At 51.0% G+C, this 16285-nt stretch overlaps 1 protein-coding gene across 1 annotated transcript in view; it reads right to left on the minus strand.

Moving 5' to 3' along the window:
• Positions 1–16285, minus strand: part of LOC147092939 (uncharacterized) — a 54727-nt gene that overhangs the window by 11643 nt on the left and 26799 nt on the right. The window contains 5 exon segments of the mRNA XM_085976263.1: positions 729–900; positions 2614–5597; positions 6779–6914; positions 9569–9691; positions 13123–13251. Of these exon segments, the coding sequence (XP_085832389.1) occupies positions 729–900; positions 2614–5597; positions 6779–6914; positions 9569–9691; positions 13123–13251 (3544 nt within the window).

Below are 16285 nucleotides of genomic sequence, written 5' to 3' on the forward strand. Positions count from 1 at the left end.
GGTCATTATCACATTGCTGTTTGTGGGAGCTTGCTGTGTGCAAATTGGCTGCCGCATTTTCTCCATTACAACAGTGACCACACTTCAAAAAGTCCTTCATTGGCTGTGAAGCGCTTTGGGACGTCCGGTGGTCGTGAAAGGTGCAATATAAATGTAAGCCTTTCTTTTTTAAACCGGGGGCCGAAGACTCTGCCACCATCTACCTTCTGAATAAACTGAGCACCCTGCAAATAACTTTACAGAAGGGTTTTCCAGCCAATGGGAGATCCCAGAGTTTCCGTCAAGAACCTTTGGCCTCACTTAAGTGACTATTCTTCATGCGCGAGTCCGGCGTGCGAGTGTCAGGAGGCTTTCTTTTTGCCAGGTGGACCCCACAGCCAAGACGCGGCATCCGTATTTTCCAGCCGGGGTTTACAAGTTAGCGGTCAGGAACAAGCCCACTGGCCGACTTTTCTCCTCTGCTGCCTGGGAACACCGACCGGGGGCAATTGTGGTGCCCTAACGGCTGCATTGCGAAGATCAGCTAACGGGCCGAGGACTGAACGTAGGATCTGCTTGCCTGTGCAGATGAGCGCCACACACCGACCGGCTTTACACGTGAATCCACTGAGGGAGCCCGTTTAACAAAAACACCCTGAAATCCTGCCTAACCTTGCTTCATTTAAAGCCTTCCTGCACCTCCGCGTCTGCGATCAGTAACACCTTCCAAAAGGTAACGCACACGCTACCTTGCTGCTGGCTGCTCGGGGCCAGGGGGACCTCACAGGGGCCATTCTCCCGCGGGCGGTCTCTGGGAATCTCCTCCTTATCCGTAGGGCGACTCTCCCACTGCTTCAGCCTGCCGCGCAGTTCCAGTTTTTCTTCATTCAGCTCAGCCGCTGTTTTCTGTAGATGGTCGACCTGCAATCAGCATTTCAGCAAGTGAGAAACGGGCACCTATTTCCGGAGCCTGTGTGACACCGATCTTGTTTTGCTCACAGTATGAACTGCAATTCAACAAATTGAAAGTGCTCGCTGTGCTATTAAAAAGAAAAGATTTGCATTCCTATAGCGCCTTTCACGGTAACACTTTACAGCCAATGAAGTACTTTTTTTGAAGTGTAGTCGCTGTTGTAATGTGGGAAACGTGGCAGCCAATTTGCGCACAGCAAGCTCCCACAAACAGCAATGTGATAATGGCCAGATCATCTGTTTTTAGTGATGTTGGTTGAGGGATAAATATTGGCCCCAGGACACCGGGGAGAACTCCCCCCTGCTCTTCTTTGAAATAGTGGCCGTGGGATCTTTTACCCGAGAGGGCAGACAGGGGCCTCAGTTTAGCATCTCATTCGAAAGACGACACCTCCGACAGTGCAGCACTCCGTCAGTACTGCACTAAAAAGTCTGAATGTAGTCATGCTTTATGATTCCACAAACCCCTTCAATGTGACATTTTACCAGCCCTGAGGAGGCGGGACTGCTGGGAAAATCGAAAAGAATGGGAGCGGGTCGGCAACCCGCCTCCAAACAATCTTCCCGGGAGGCGGATCCCCAATTTGCGCAGGGACCCGACTCCTAGCGGTGCGAAGAGGATTATAGCCACTTAACCCCCCTGCTCTTCTTCGAAAATAGTGCCGTGGGATCCTTTACTTCCACCTGAGAGGGTAGACGGGGCCTCGGTTTAACCTCTCATCCAAAAGACACCACTTCCGACAGGGCAGCGCTCCCTCAGCACTGCACTGGAGTGTCAGCCTAGCTTTATGTGCTCAAGTCCCTGGAGTGGGACTCAAACCCACAACCTTCTGACTCAGAGGCGAGTGTGCTACTCACTGAGCCACAGTGACCACACTTCAAATAGTACTTCATTGGCTGTCAAGTGTTTTGGGACATCCCGAGGTGGTGAAAGGCGAATGTTTATGAATGCAAGTCCTTCTTTCCTTTAGGAAACATTACGTGAGGCTGAGATGGCCTTTCTTCAATCCTGGGTATATATCCCTGCGTGGAGCCATTACCCCTGCAAGATTTGGCACCCTCAGAACAGCTGGAGGACTGTGAGCAGTTCTGGTCGCCACACTATAGGAGGGATGTGATTGCATTGGAGAGGGTGCAGAGGAGATTCACCAGGATGTTACCTGGGCTGGAGCGCTTCAGCTATGAAGAGAGACTGGACAGGCTGGGGTTGTTTTCCTTAGAGCAGAGAAGGCTGAGGGGGGACCTGATTGAGGTGTACAAAATTATGAGGGGCATAGATAGGATAGATAGAAAGGAACTTTTCCCCTTCGTAGAGGGGTCAATAACCAGGGGGCATAGTTTCAAGGTAAGGGGCAGGAGGTTTACAGGAGATTTGAGGAAAAACTTTTTCACCCAGAGGGTGGTTGGAATCTGGAACTCACTGCCTGAAAGGGTGGTAGAGGCAGGAACCCTCACAACATTCAAGATGCATTTAAATGAGCACTTGAAACGCCACAGCATACAAGGCTACGGACCAAGTGCTGGAAAATGGGATTAGAATAGGCAGGGCTTGATGGCTGGCGCAGACACGATGGGCCTCTTTCTGTGCTGTATAACTCTTTGAGAAAGAGAGAGGGGAAATCTGGAAAATAAGGGGAGGAAAAAAAAAAAATAGTACAGCACCTGATTCTGCAGTGCAGACTTCTCAGACTGGGATTGCTCCAACTCTCCCTGAAGCTGCCTTGAACTTTCGACTGCGCTCTGCAATGCCTTGCATTCTCCCTCCAGCGCCTCCATTCGGTTTCGCATCTCCAGCACAGAGGCTCGCCGTCCCACCTGGCCACTTCCTTTCCCAGCTTCCAAGGCAGCAGCGTCTTCTAAAACCTTCTGCTGCCACTCTTGCAGTACCTCCAACTCTTGCTGAAGGTGGTTTCGCTCTTCAGTGCTCCCTCCGAGCAGAGCCGCGCTGGATTGTACTGCCTTCATCACCTCTTCTTTTTCAGACTGCACGCCACTGACTGCCTCCTGGGCTTTCCGAGCTTCCAGACAAAGCTCTTCCTTCTCTCGTTCCAGAATTGCGCATTTTTCAGTTAAACGGTTTAATTCTGCATTCAAAGCGCGAACCGCTTTCTGGTTCAATTCTTTGGACTCCGCGTGCTCCTCTTCTGAAACCTTCAAGGCTTCGTTCAACCTGCCATTCACCCTTTCCACTTCTTCAATCAGCTCTTCCTTGGCTCTCAGCTCTTCAACGAACTTCTTTTCTCCGAAAGCAAGAGCGTCTAACTTCGAGCCAGCGACCTCCGCCGTTCTCTCCTTGGCACGTGTTTCAGCTTCGGCGTGGGGCATCGCGGCACGAAGGACCGTCAACTCCTTCTCCAATTCACCGATCTTCATCTGCAAACCGTCAGAATATCTGACGCTCTGCCAAGGCTGCGTTGTGTCACCGCTGTTGCTCCTCTCACCATCTAGTTCCCTATGTTGCCGTAGGCTTTCAATGTCCTGTTTCAGCTGCATTAAATTCTGCCATGCAGAATTAATTGCTGAGATTGCCTCTAGTTTGCCCAAGGGAACCCCTGCAGCTGGGACAGAACTTGCCCTCTGCTCTTTTGGTACAGCTAGCGTATTATTGAACGCCCTTTCGCTAGAGCTGGCTTCGACTTTTCTTAATTGCTGCGCCTGCTTTTCAGGGCTTCCCTTCAGTTCTGGTGCGGCGTAACCGATCAGCGAGGTCACCTTTGGTTCTTTGTATCGATCCTCCTGGGACGGGATCAGGTTGACCGCCTGCTCCTTGGGGAAGAGCAGCGAATCACCAAACACACTTTCCTCGTGGCCAGGCTCTGGCTTTCGTACGGTGTCATCGCCACGCGGCGGGGGAGCTTGCCCACTCGACCCCACCCTTTCCACGGGCGGCACGCCATCATGGCCGTGCTCGTTTTGGTTGTGGGCCTGAGGGAATGGCCCACAATCGGTCTGCTCCAGCACGGTACCCCCCGAGGGGCCGGCGCTGCCGACACACTTTTGTTTGGACCTCTCCAAAACAATCTTCAAGCTGGCTTTCAGCTTGCAATTCTCCTTACGAAGGCACGACAGGACCTTTAAAGTACTTTGCAGGCGTCCATTTAAAACCTGAATGACGTGGTCCTTCTCTTCCAGGCTCAACAGAAGGCCCTCAATGTTCTTACTCTGAGCTTCCAGGGCCACTGTTAACTGCTGTGTCTCCCTGTGAATTTTGGACTGTAGACTATCAAACTTATCTTGAGCTTGTCTTTTGGCTTTTCCTTCCTGCTCCTTCTCTCTGGTCAGCTCTTCGCACTTTTTCTGAAGTTCGCCCAGGTGTTTCTGGTGCTCCAGCAGCTGCTCGTTAAACTCAAACTGCTCGACAACTTTATGCTTCAGGTATTCCAGGAAGAGCTCGCGGCGGTCCTTCTCGCTGGCACTCCCATCGCCCCGCTTCAGGATTTCCACAAAGCGAGCTTTCTCCTCGCTGAGCTTGTGCTCCAGAGTTTCCCTCAGGCCGCAACACAGATGATTCGGGCGATTTAACGCGATCTCGTTAAGCTCGAGGTTCTGAACGTCTTTGTGCTTCAGATATTCCAGGAGGAGGTCTCTGCTCTCATCATCACCGTCGTCAACTGGTCCGTCATTTGCCTTTATGATCTCCTCTATACAACTCTTTTCACTGTTGAGATCCACAATCTGTTGCTCCAGCTGCTGTATCTTCTGAGAAGCAGCGTTTTGTAGAATCTGAATTTCATCTTCATTTGATCCCACGTGGCCATCTTTGCATCTTGTTGGTTGCGGGACTTTGCCGCACTCAATCTCCAACATCTTGTTGGTCTCTTGCAGCTTTGCCACCTTGACCCTCTCGTGCTCCAGGTCTTTTTCCAGTGCGCTGAGCTGCCCTGTCTGCAGAGGGACCAGTGCACTGGAGCGCTCCGCCTCGGCGGCGCATCTTTGCACTGCCTGCTTTAGCTTCCTCCTCAGCTCAGCTAGGGTCTGCTGGTCTTTCTGGCCTTCGATCGCCTTAGCATCGAGCGCTTGCTTCACCTTTTCCAGCTCGCGCTGCAGCGTCTGATGTTTCGATTTCACTTCCTCCGATTCCGCCTCACCTTCTCCGAGCCGTGCGGAGGCTGCAGTCGGTTTGCCGAGCCGGCCAATCGTCACCGCGCCCTCCTCGACAGCCGCTTCCGCCCGCTCTGCTTCGAATCCTTCCTTCACTTCAACGTCGAACTCCCGGAGCTGGGTCCCCAATTTCTCCTCAGCGTTTGGGAATGCATGCCCTGCTTCTGCCGAGGTTCGGGATTCTATCGACGTCCCCCTTGGCTCAGTTTCCAATTTTGCTTCAGTGTTTAAACTGTGATCGTCTTCCGTGTAGGCCGTCAGTTCCAATTCTTCCTGTTGACTTCCTTCCGTCATCGAGTCCAACGTCTTCTCTTTGGCTTTCACCGGCAAGCCCGCTGCCGTCTCTGCGTTATCAAACTGCCCATCTTCAGACCGATGGCTTGCTTGCTCTTCAATTAGTTCACACTCGTTGACCTCGTTTGCACCATTCTTATTCAACTCACACACCACCGCCGCCAGATCCGCGCTCCCAGAGTTCGGTTGGACCTCGCGATCCAGTTTCCTTTGAAGATCTTGAAGTTTGGACTCGAGAGCCAGGTTTTCAGCTGAAATTTAAAATAAAAACGTCACTGAAGTGGTCTATGGTGACGTAACTTCCCTCTATTTCCCAGTTCCAGAACAGCAAAAATGTTCCTTCATCACCTGCCCTTACCGCCATGACATTGTATGGTGGAATCCCGTCACAGTGATCGATTTGGCCAAAAGCCCAAACGATCATGTAGTGGCGCTTCTTAGTTTCCAAACATGCAGCCACCAGGCTTTGAGGCTTTTAACAACGAGTAGACGCGTGTCGAAATAAAACGTTCCCAAACGTAGCTTTGTCTTTTAAACTGTTTACTATAACACCTTACAAACAGAATTACAAAGCAAAACACGTATAAACGAACACGGTCAAAAACTGTATTGCTCCAGCCCTCAAAAGCCTTTTACCTTCTCTCCAGCCTCGTGGCTTAGACTGTAAAATGGCTGGATACCATGTGACAATCTTAAGGACTGTACCATTGTAGCAAGAATAAAGGGGGTATCTCGGACGATACTACTGGAGCAAGAAAATAGGGGGTTTCTCAATACAGTAAGTCAGTCAGGTAAATTAACTGTATTATACTATTTAACCAATATTTTAAAGTATTTTCTTTCTTAAACTTTCATGACTCTTACAGATCACTATAATCGACCAGCGTCTCAGAAGATAGCAATCTCGTGTGTGTGTGTGTGCACTGTCAATTGCAATGGACATCTCACGATTCAGCCTACTGTAATTAAAAGGCCGTTCAGGCGCGATTTCCAACAAAGCCCGAATGCCAGCCCCAATTCACAGGGCGCAGGCTCGCCCAGATCAGCTGGCTCCGCAAAGTCCACGCATTAATGGCCAGGTGGGTGCGGACAGCACACAGCCCAACTCGTACCCATTCACAAAATCCAACCCGTCCTGTCCCAACGCAGCTGGAAGTAACCTCCGAACCCTGGCCCCGGGAGACCGCGAGTGTGAGCACCAGTGAGAGACTGAGGTTAAGCTCCGACTGAGAAGGCGCAACACTCTAGTGCTATACCTCTTAAGCGAACTGGCCGTTATTTTAACAGCTGTTAGGGAAGAGAGCCCTTTATCTACCTCGAGTTGAAAGGATTTAACACTCGAAGCCCATCGTTAATCTTACTCAACAATTTCACCGGGGACCAGACATCAGGAGAGAACTACGGCAATGGGGTTATTAAGTAAAGGCCTCACTTTTGATTTCTTCTCTTGATTTCTGGCTCAGCGTTAGCTGCTTCTCCAGCCTTTTCAGCTGTGCTTCTAGGTGAACGATTCTCTGAGTGCTTTGGTCTTGCCAGGTACTCACGCGGTCTTTCTCCTTCAGCGCATCCTGAAAGGACCAAAAAAAACACGTTACAAGCGGAAATAGAACAAGATTTACCAGGTTACTCTGGCAAACTGCTGTCCGTGCACCTTTAATAATCTATAGGCAAACACCAACATCCGAGGTACCACAGCAAGACTGGAACAGGGGCACCAGCCGCGGCTCAGTGGGTAGCACCCTCGCCTCAGAGCCAGAGGGTTGTGGGTTCAAGTCCCACTCCAGAGACCTGAGCACAAAAATCCAGGCTGACCTCCCAGGGCAGTACTGAGAGAGTGCCGCACTGTCGGAGGGGCAGTACTGAGGGAGCTCCGCACTGTCGGAGGGGCAGTACTGAGGGAGTGCCGCACTGTCGGAGGGACAGTACTGAGGGAGAGCAGCACTGTCGGAGGGGCAGTACTGAGGGAGCGCCGCACTGTCGGAGGGGCAGTACTGAGGGAGCGCCGCACTGTCGGAGGGGCAGTACTGAGGGAGTGCCGCACTGTCGGAGGGGCAGTACTGAGGGAGAGCCGCACTGTCGGAGGGGCAGTACTGAGGGAGCGCCGCACTGACGGAGGGGCAGTACTGAGGGAGAGCCGCACTGTCGGAGGGGCAGTACTGAGGGAGCGCCGCACTGTCGGAGGGGCAGTACTGAGGGAGCGCCGCACTGTCGGAGGGGCAGTACTGAGGGAGCGCCGCACTGTCGGAGGGGCAGTACTGAGGGAGCGCCGCACTGTCGGAGGGGCAGTACTGAGGGAGCGCCGCACTGTCGGAGGGGCAGTACTGAGGGAGCGCCGCACTGTCAGAGGGGCGGTACTGAGGGAGAGCTGTACTGTTGAAGGGGCGGTACTGAGGGAGAGCTGTACTGTCGAAGGGGCAGTACTGAGGGAGTGTCGCACTGTCGGAGGGGCGGTACTGAGGGAGCGCCGCACTGTCAGAGGGGCGGTACTGAGGGAGAGCTGTACTGTTGAAGGGGCAGTACTGAGGGAGCGCCGCACTGTCGGAGGGGCAGTACTGAGGGAGTGCCATACTGTCGGAGGTGCAGTCTTTCGGATGAGACGTTAAACTGAGGCCCCATCTGCTCTCTCACAGGTGGACGTAAAAGATCCCACGGCCACTATTTTGAAGAAGAGCAGGGGAGTTCTCCCTGGTGTCCTGGAATATTTACCTCAGTCAACATCACTAAAAACAGATGATCCGGTCATTATCACATTGCTGTTTGTGGGAGCTTGCTGTGCGCAATTAGCTGCTGCGTTTCCTACATTACAACAGTGACTACACTCCAAAAAAAAGTACTTAATTGGCGGTAAAGCGCTTTGGGACGTCCAGTGGTCAGGAAAGGCGCTATAGAAATGCAAGTCTTTTTCCTTTCCTTTCTTGCTGCCCCGATAGTTGCGATGGTATCAGCGATGGGGGATACACCTCATGGGTCCCAGAGTGGCTCCATTGAAAGCAAGGGGACCGATATATAGAAATCCAACCCTGACTCCGCATGTCGCATATCCAGCCGGTGGCAAGTTTCCCCGCAGTCCAGATCATTAATGCTACCGGAACACACCTTATGAAGGCTATATTGGCCTTGGAGTGAGTGGTGCGTAGGTTTACCAGAATGATACCCGAACACTGGGGTTAAATTATGAGGAGAGATTACACAAATTAGAGTTGTATTCCCTGGAATTTAGAAGGTTATGGGGTGATCTGATGGAAGCTTTTCAAGATATTAAGGGGAACAGATAGGGTAGATAGAGGAAGGATTTCGGCTGGTTGGGGATTCTAGGACTAGGGGGCACAGTCTAAAAATTAGAGCCAGACCTTTCAGGAGTGAAATTAGGAAACACTTCTACACACAAAGGGTGGTAGAAGTTTGGAACTCTCTTCCGCAAAAGGCAATTGATGCTCGATCAATTGTTAATTTTAAATCTGAGATTTATGTTAACCAAAGGTATGAAGGGATGTGGGCCAAAGGCGGGTAGATGGAGTTAGATCGCAGACAAGCCATGATCTCATTGAATGGCGGAATAGGCTCGAGGAGCTGAACGGCCTCCTCCTGTTCCTATGTTCCTAACAGCAGGGAACGCATAAATGGCAGACTGGCAATTAACATTAAAAGGCAGGTTTGTTTCAATACAGCAACACCTACATTAATAACGACATGCGTCAAATATAGTGTCTTTAACGTAGTGAACCGTCCAGAGGCGATTCACAGGAGCGTTATCAGATAAAAATCTGAGCCACATAAGGAGATGAGAGGTAGGTTTTAAGGAGCATCTTAAAAGGAGGAAAGAGAGGCAGAGAGGTTTAAGGAGGGAATTCCAGTGCTTAGGACCTCGACAGCTGAAGGCACAGCCGCCAATGGTGGAGCGATTAGAATCGGGGATGGTCAAGAGGCCAGAATTGGAGGAGCGCCGGGATCTCGGAGGGTCGTAGGGCTGGAGGAGGTTACGGAGATCGGGAGGGGGGCGAGGAGGCCACGGAGGGATTTGAAAACGTGGATGAGAATTTTAAAATTCAAGGTGTTGCTTAACCGGGAACCGATGCAGGTCAGCGAGCAACAGGGGGCTGATGGGTGAACGGGACTTGGTGCGAGTTAGGACACGGGCAGCAGGGTTTTGGATGAGCTTATGGAAGATGGGAGGGCGGCCGGGAGTGCGTCGGAATAGTAAGGTCTAGAGTTGAAACATCACCTGGAGATTTATCTGCAGATCGTCCCCCTTCCTCTGCTGAGTTGCAAGTTCCTTTTCTGCCCAGTGAAACTTCGCTTTGACCTCCTCCAGCTCTCTGTCCACCAGCTCTTTCCGTGCTGCCATCTGTCAGAAAGAAGCTGCGTCAGCTGAAAGTGCCACCCCAGCAAATGCAGAACGACACGGCCGAGAAACGTTTTACTGAAGTTGGGACAGCTGCAAGCGGCAGGATTTCAAAATCACGGGGAAATTTCATCCAGCTCATCGATCAACAAAATCTGAATTAAACCAGCAGGCGTTTAACTAAAACATACACCTTACACCAAGGGTTTGCTCCCCTCTGTATTGGACTGATTGCGATTTGCTATCTGACTATTAAATAGTGGACAGGTGATTTAAAAAAAAAAAAAAAAAAAAAAAAAAAACTCCCTCCCTCCCTCCTGGAGAAGGTTCCAAAATTCTATAGACTCTGGAACAGTTCCCATGGTTTGGAGAGTAGCTAATGTTACCCCACTATTCAAAAAAGGTGGTAGAGAGAAAACAGGGAATTACAGACCGGTAAGCCTGACATCGGTAGTGGGAAAAATGCTAGAGTCCATTATAAAAGATGTAATAGCAGAGCACTTGGAAAACAGTGACAGGATCGGACAAAGTCAACATGGACTTACAAAAGGTAAATCGTGCTCGACTAATCTACTGGAATTTTTTGAGGATGTAACTGGTAGAATAGTTAAGGGAGAACCAGTGGATGTGGTGTATTTGGACTTTCAGAAGGCTTTCGATAAGGTCCCGCATAAGAGACTAGCGTGCAAAGTTAAAGATTGGGGGTAAGGTACTGACTTGGATAGAAAACTGGTTGGCAGACAGGAAGCAAAGAGTTGGAATAAACGGGTCTTTTTCCAAATGGAAGGCAGTGACTAGTGGGGTACTGCAGGGATCGGTGCTAGGACCCCAGTTATTCACAATATATATTAATGATCTAGACGAGGGAACTAGATGTAATATTTCCAAGTTTGCAGACGACACATTGCTGGGTGGGCATGTGTGCTGTGAGGAGGATGCCGAGAAACTCCAGTATGATTTGGACAGGTTGGGTGATTGGGCAGATGCATGGCAGATGCAGTATAATGTGGATAAATGCGAGGTTATCCACTTTGGTGGCAAAAACAGGAAGGTAGATTATTATCTGAACGGCAATAGATTGGGAGAAGGGGAAGTGCAACGAGACCAGAGTGTCCTTGTGCACCAGTCGCTGAAGATAAGCATGCAGGTGCAGCAGGCGGTTAAGAAGGCAAATGGTATGTTGGCCTTCGTAGCGAGAGGATTCGAGTACAGGAACAAGGATGTCTTGCTGCAGTTGTACAGGGCCTAGGTGAGACCACACCTTCAGTATTGTGTGCAGTTTTGGTCGCCTTATCTGAGGAAGGATGTTCTTGCCACGGAGGGAGTGCAGCGAAGATTCACCAGACTGATACCTGGGATGGCAGGAATGACGTATGAAGAGAGATTGGGTTGATTAGGCTTATATTTGCTAGAGTTTAGAAGAATGAGATGGGATCTCATTGAAACTTATAAAATTCTAAGAGGCCTAGACAGACTAGATGCAGGAAGGATGTTCCCGATGGCAGGGGAGTCCAGAACCAGGGGTCACAGTCTAAAGATAAGGGGTAAGCCATTTAGGACTGAGATGAGGAGAAATTTCTTCACCCAGAGAGTGGTGAACCTGTGGAATTCTCTACCACAGAAGGCAGTTGAGGCCAATTCATTAAATATATTCAAGGAGTTAGATATATTTCTTAAGGCTAAGGGGGTCAAGGGATATGGGGAGAAAGCAGGGACAGGGTACTGAAATTGGATGATCAGCCATGATCGCATTGAATGGCGGAGCAGGCTCGAGGGGCCGAATGGCCTCCTCCTGCTCCTATCTTCTATGTTTCTATGCACAAAAAAGATTTACAAGGATGATACCAGAACTGAGAGGTTATAACCATCAGGAAAAATTGAACAGGCTAGGGCTCTTTTCTCGAGAAAAGAGAAGGCTGAGGGGTGACCTGATAGAGGTGTTTAAGATTATGAAGGGGTTCGATAGGGTGGACGTAGAGAAGATGTTTCCACTTGTGGGGGAGACCAGAACTAGGGGCCATCAATATAAGATAGTCACTACAGGAATCTTTGTGCTATCCAGCACCGAGCTGTTGCCGTCCCATCAAAACTGCCGGACAAACCAGCGCTAATGTTGAAACATACGGAGATTTTGAGCTCCGTATCTGGCAACAAAACCCGTTGCTTAGCAACAGTTTCTAAACAGTCAGCCGTACCTTGCAAGCGTCTCTGTAGCTTAGCAACAGCTTCAGCGAGACCTTGCAGAGCCTGACTGGTGAAAAAAAAGCAACGAAAAGAAAAAAAACCTAACGAAATGGTCCTGATTTTTGCCGGTGGCTTGAGCATTCCGGACAGTTAACCTCCGGATAAACCAAAGTTTCCTGTAATAAATCCAATCGGGAATTCAGGAGAAACTTCTTTACCCAGAGAGTGGTGAGAATGTGGAACTCGTCACCACAGGGAGTGGTTGAGGCGAATGGCATAGATGTGTTTAAGGGAAGCTAGATAAGCATGAGGGAGAAAGGAATAGAAGCTGAAGAGGGGTAGGAGGAGGCTCGTGTGGAGCAGAAACACCGGCACGGCGCCGTTGAGCCGAATTACCTGTTTCTGTGCTGCGAATACGTTGTAATACTTTCCTGGAGGTGCTGATACCTGCTGGGATGAAGGTTTACTGACGGCAGATGGCTCTCCAGTACCTTGTACACCTGGTCATTCTTCATGTGCGAGCCTAGGGACGTCAGCGGGCTGCTTGACCACAAAAAGGTGCTTGATCACAGCCGAGGCCCGTTCTGTCCCCACTGGGCAGCCACGCACATACTTTCCCGCAAGCTGGGGTAACAGGTTGTAAACCCAGCTGAGGTCAACTGTGACGGCCCTAATGCTGGCCGGCTAACATCATCTAACGCAGCAGAGGCCTGGATGGCGGCTGATCCACAGGTCCGTACTAAGCTGTGTCCTTTATCAACAGTGCCATCGAAGGATTCACCGGAATGGATAATTACATAAGACGTTCAGCACAGAAACAGGCCCAACCGGTCCGTGCCGGCATTTATGCTCCACACGAGCCTCCTCCCAACCCTCTCAGCATATCCTTCTATTCTCTCAGCATATCCTTCTATTCCTTTCTCCCTCGTGTGTTTATCCAGCTACCTCTTAAATACATCTGTGCTATTCGCCTCAACCACTCCCTGTGGTAGCGAGTTCCACATTCTCGCCACTCTCTGGGTGAAGAACTTTGTGATGAACACAACAGAATTTCCTCCCCCACCTGCCTCCCAAACTCAGCAAAAAAGACACACAAAAAAAACAAGCTTCTTAATGAAAGCGCCTTCTGTTGAGCGGATTGCAAAATTCCCCTTTAAAAGGCAGATCCCGCCCCAAGAGTGGCCCTAAGATGGTGAAACTCCTTCTTTAAAGCCACTTGAGAGTAAATGACGTGTGTCGGCATTGCTTACTTTATCGATTCTGGACTGTAAAGCCAGGTGTTCGGTCTTGAGCTGCTGGATCTCCTGGTTAAGTTGGTTTTTCTCTTGCTTGCACTGGTGTTCCAGGCTGTGATACGCACGCTGCTGGTCAGACAGCTCCTGCAATCAATCAGAGAGAGGAAAAACACCTTTACATATAGCCTGTCATCGGCCAACGTTTCTGCAACTTTAACGTCGCGTGACGTACAGGCGCACTCTGCCACGAGGACCAAACCCCAGCCTCCTGGGCACTCATCACCCTTAGAAGGACAAGCTGCCAATCTCAATAAGACACGTACTTACGCTTCAAAGCACAACACTAAGGACGGGTGATAAAGGGACAGGCCGAGTGGGTAAATGTACCACAGCGAGTCCACTCTGCGGTGAGAAACCCAATCTCAGCCCGCGCATCGACTGGGGCGCTGGAATTGCACTCGACACCTCTGCAGGGAACAGTAACACAGTGGTTATGTTACTGGGCTAGTAATCCAGCGGCCTGGACGAATGATCCGGAGACACGAGTTCAAATCCCACCACGGCCGCTGGGGAATTTAAATTTAGTTAAGTAAATAAATCTGGAATTAAAAAAGCTAGTATCAGTATGATACGCTTATCAATTAATCCATAAAAAGCGATGAATTAGGATAGTAATGAAAAGGTTTTTATTAACTAAAGAACAGAGCATGCCTCTCGTGGACGACTGGTTCCAAGAAGGAAGTGGGTTGCCGAGCAGCCACCTTTATACCAGGTCATGTAGGCGGAGCCATGGGTGGAGCCAGCTGAGGCATGCATTGGTACACAGTGAGTAGCAAGAGGTAACAATGTGCAATAACGATAACAGTAGTGAACAACAATGAAAACGATAACAGTGGTTTACCACATTCACCCCTTGTTTAAAATTGAGTCCGGCGGGGTGAAGTGTGCTAAAGGTTCGTGTAGGTAAGTCTATCAGGAGGCCTTGTATGCCGTCCTGATTGTCGTAGCAGCGGCGGCGGTGGTGCAGTATCCAACGTCGGATCTGGTGTCTGAGTGGTCAACGAAGGGTCCTGGGGCTCCGGCATGCCGTCTACAGGGGTTGGGTTGGGAGAAGTGGTGGAGAATAACGGTGGTGATTCAGGGGCGCCCGAGGGTGCGAGGTCTCGTATGGAGACCGTGTCCTCCCGCCCGTCTGGGTATGCCACGTAGGCATACTGGGGGTTGGCGTGTAGGAGGTTCACCCTCTCGACCAGGGGGTCCATTTTATGGGTCCTCACGTGCCTCCGCAGTAGGACGGGCCCAGGAGAAGTCAGCCATGTCGGTAGCGAGGTTCCCGATGTGGACTTCCTGGGGAAAACGAACATTTGCTCATGAGGGGTGGCATTAGTGGCAGTACAAAGCAGTGACCGGATGGAGTGGAGCGCCGCAGGGAGGACCTCCTGCCAGCGAGAGGTCGGAAGGCCCTTAGATTTTAAGGCTAAGAGGACGGCCTTCCAAACCGTCGCGTTCTCTCTTTCCACCTGGCCGTTCCCCCGGGGGTTGTAGCTGGTGGTCCTGCTCGTAGCAATACCTCTCGCGAGCAGGTACTGACGAAGTTCGTCGCTCATGAAAGATGAGCCCCGGTCGCTATGTATATAGCTAGGGAACCCGAACAAGGCGAAGAGGTCATTCAGACATTTAATGACCGTGGTACTGGTCATGTCTGGGCAAGGGATGGCAAAAGGGAAACGGGAGTACTCATCAACTATGTTGAGGAAGTACACGTTGCGGTCAGAGGAAGGGAGAGGCCCCTTAAAGTCGATGCTCAAGCGCTCGAAGGGGCGAGTGGCCTTGATCAGGCGTGCTCTGTCTGGCCTATAAAAGTGCGGTTTGCATTCGGCACAGATTTGGCAGTTCCTGGTCATAGTCCTGACCTCCTCGATGGAGTAGGGCAGGTTGCGGGCCTTAATGAAGTGGCAGAATCTGGTGACCCCGGGGTGGCAGAGGTCATTGTGGAGGGTCCGCAGTCTATCAACTTGCGCGTTGGCGCATGTACCTCGTGATAGAGCATCTGGGGGCTCATTGAGTTTCCCGGGCCGGTACAAGATATCGTAATTGTAGGTGGAAAGTTCAATTCTCCACCTCAAGATCTTGTCGTTCTTGATTTTGCCCCTCTGCTTATTATTGAACATAAAAGCAACTGAACGCTGGTCAGTGAGAAGGGTAAATCGTTTTCCGGCCAGGTAATGCCTCCAGTGTCGCACCGCTTCCACAATAGCCTGGGCCTCCTTTTCGACAGAGGAGTGTCGAATCTCGGGGCCCTGGAGGGTCCTTGAGAAAAAGGCCACGGGTCTCCCCGCCTGGTTAAGGGTTGCAGCTAGGGCGAAGTCGGATGCATCGCTCTCCACTTGGAAAGGGATGGACTCATCCACTGCGTGCATTGTGGCCTTCGCAATATCACTCTTAATAAGAGTGAAGGCTGCACACGCCTCTGATGTCAGGGGGAAGGAGGTGGACTTGATGAGGGGTCTGGCTTTGTCCGCATAGTTGGGCACCCACTGAGCATAGTAAGAGAAAAACCCCAGGCACCTCTTCAGTGCTTTTTGGCAGTGGGGGAGGGGGAGCTCCATAAGGGGGCGCATTCTGTCGGGGTCGGGGCCGATGACTCCGTTCTCCACTACGCAGCCGAGAATGGCAAGGTGCGTGGTGCGAAACATACATTTCTCCTTATTGTATGTTAGATTCAGCCGCTGGGCCGTACGGAGGAATTTCTCTAGATTAACGTCATGGTCCTGCTGGTCGTGGCCGCAGATGGTGACATTATCCAGATAGGGAAAGGTGGCCTGCAGCGCGTTCTGGTCAACCATCCGGTCCATCTCCCTTTGGAAGACCGAAACCCCGTTGGTGACGCCGAAGGGGACCCTAAGGAAGTGGTAGAGGCGGCCGTTTGCCTCGAAGGCAGTATACTGGCGGTCCTCAGGGTGGATAGGGAGTTGGTGGTATGCTGACTTAAGGTCAATGGTGGAGAATACCCTGTATTGCGCAATCTGATTGACCATATCAGATATGCGGGGAAGGGGGTACGCGTCCAGCTGAGTGTACCGGTTTATGGTTTGGCTGTAGTCAATGACCAGGCGGTGTTTATTGCCGGTCTTAACGACTACAACCTGGGCTCGCCAGGGGCTGGTGCTCCCTTCGA

This window comes from Somniosus microcephalus, unplaced genomic scaffold (assembly GCF_052327205.1).
Source record: "Somniosus microcephalus isolate GS21.2 unplaced genomic scaffold, FLI_Smic_1.0 unresolved_chr2, whole genome shotgun sequence".
NCBI lineage: Eukaryota > Metazoa > Chordata > Chondrichthyes > Squaliformes > Somniosidae > Somniosus > Somniosus microcephalus.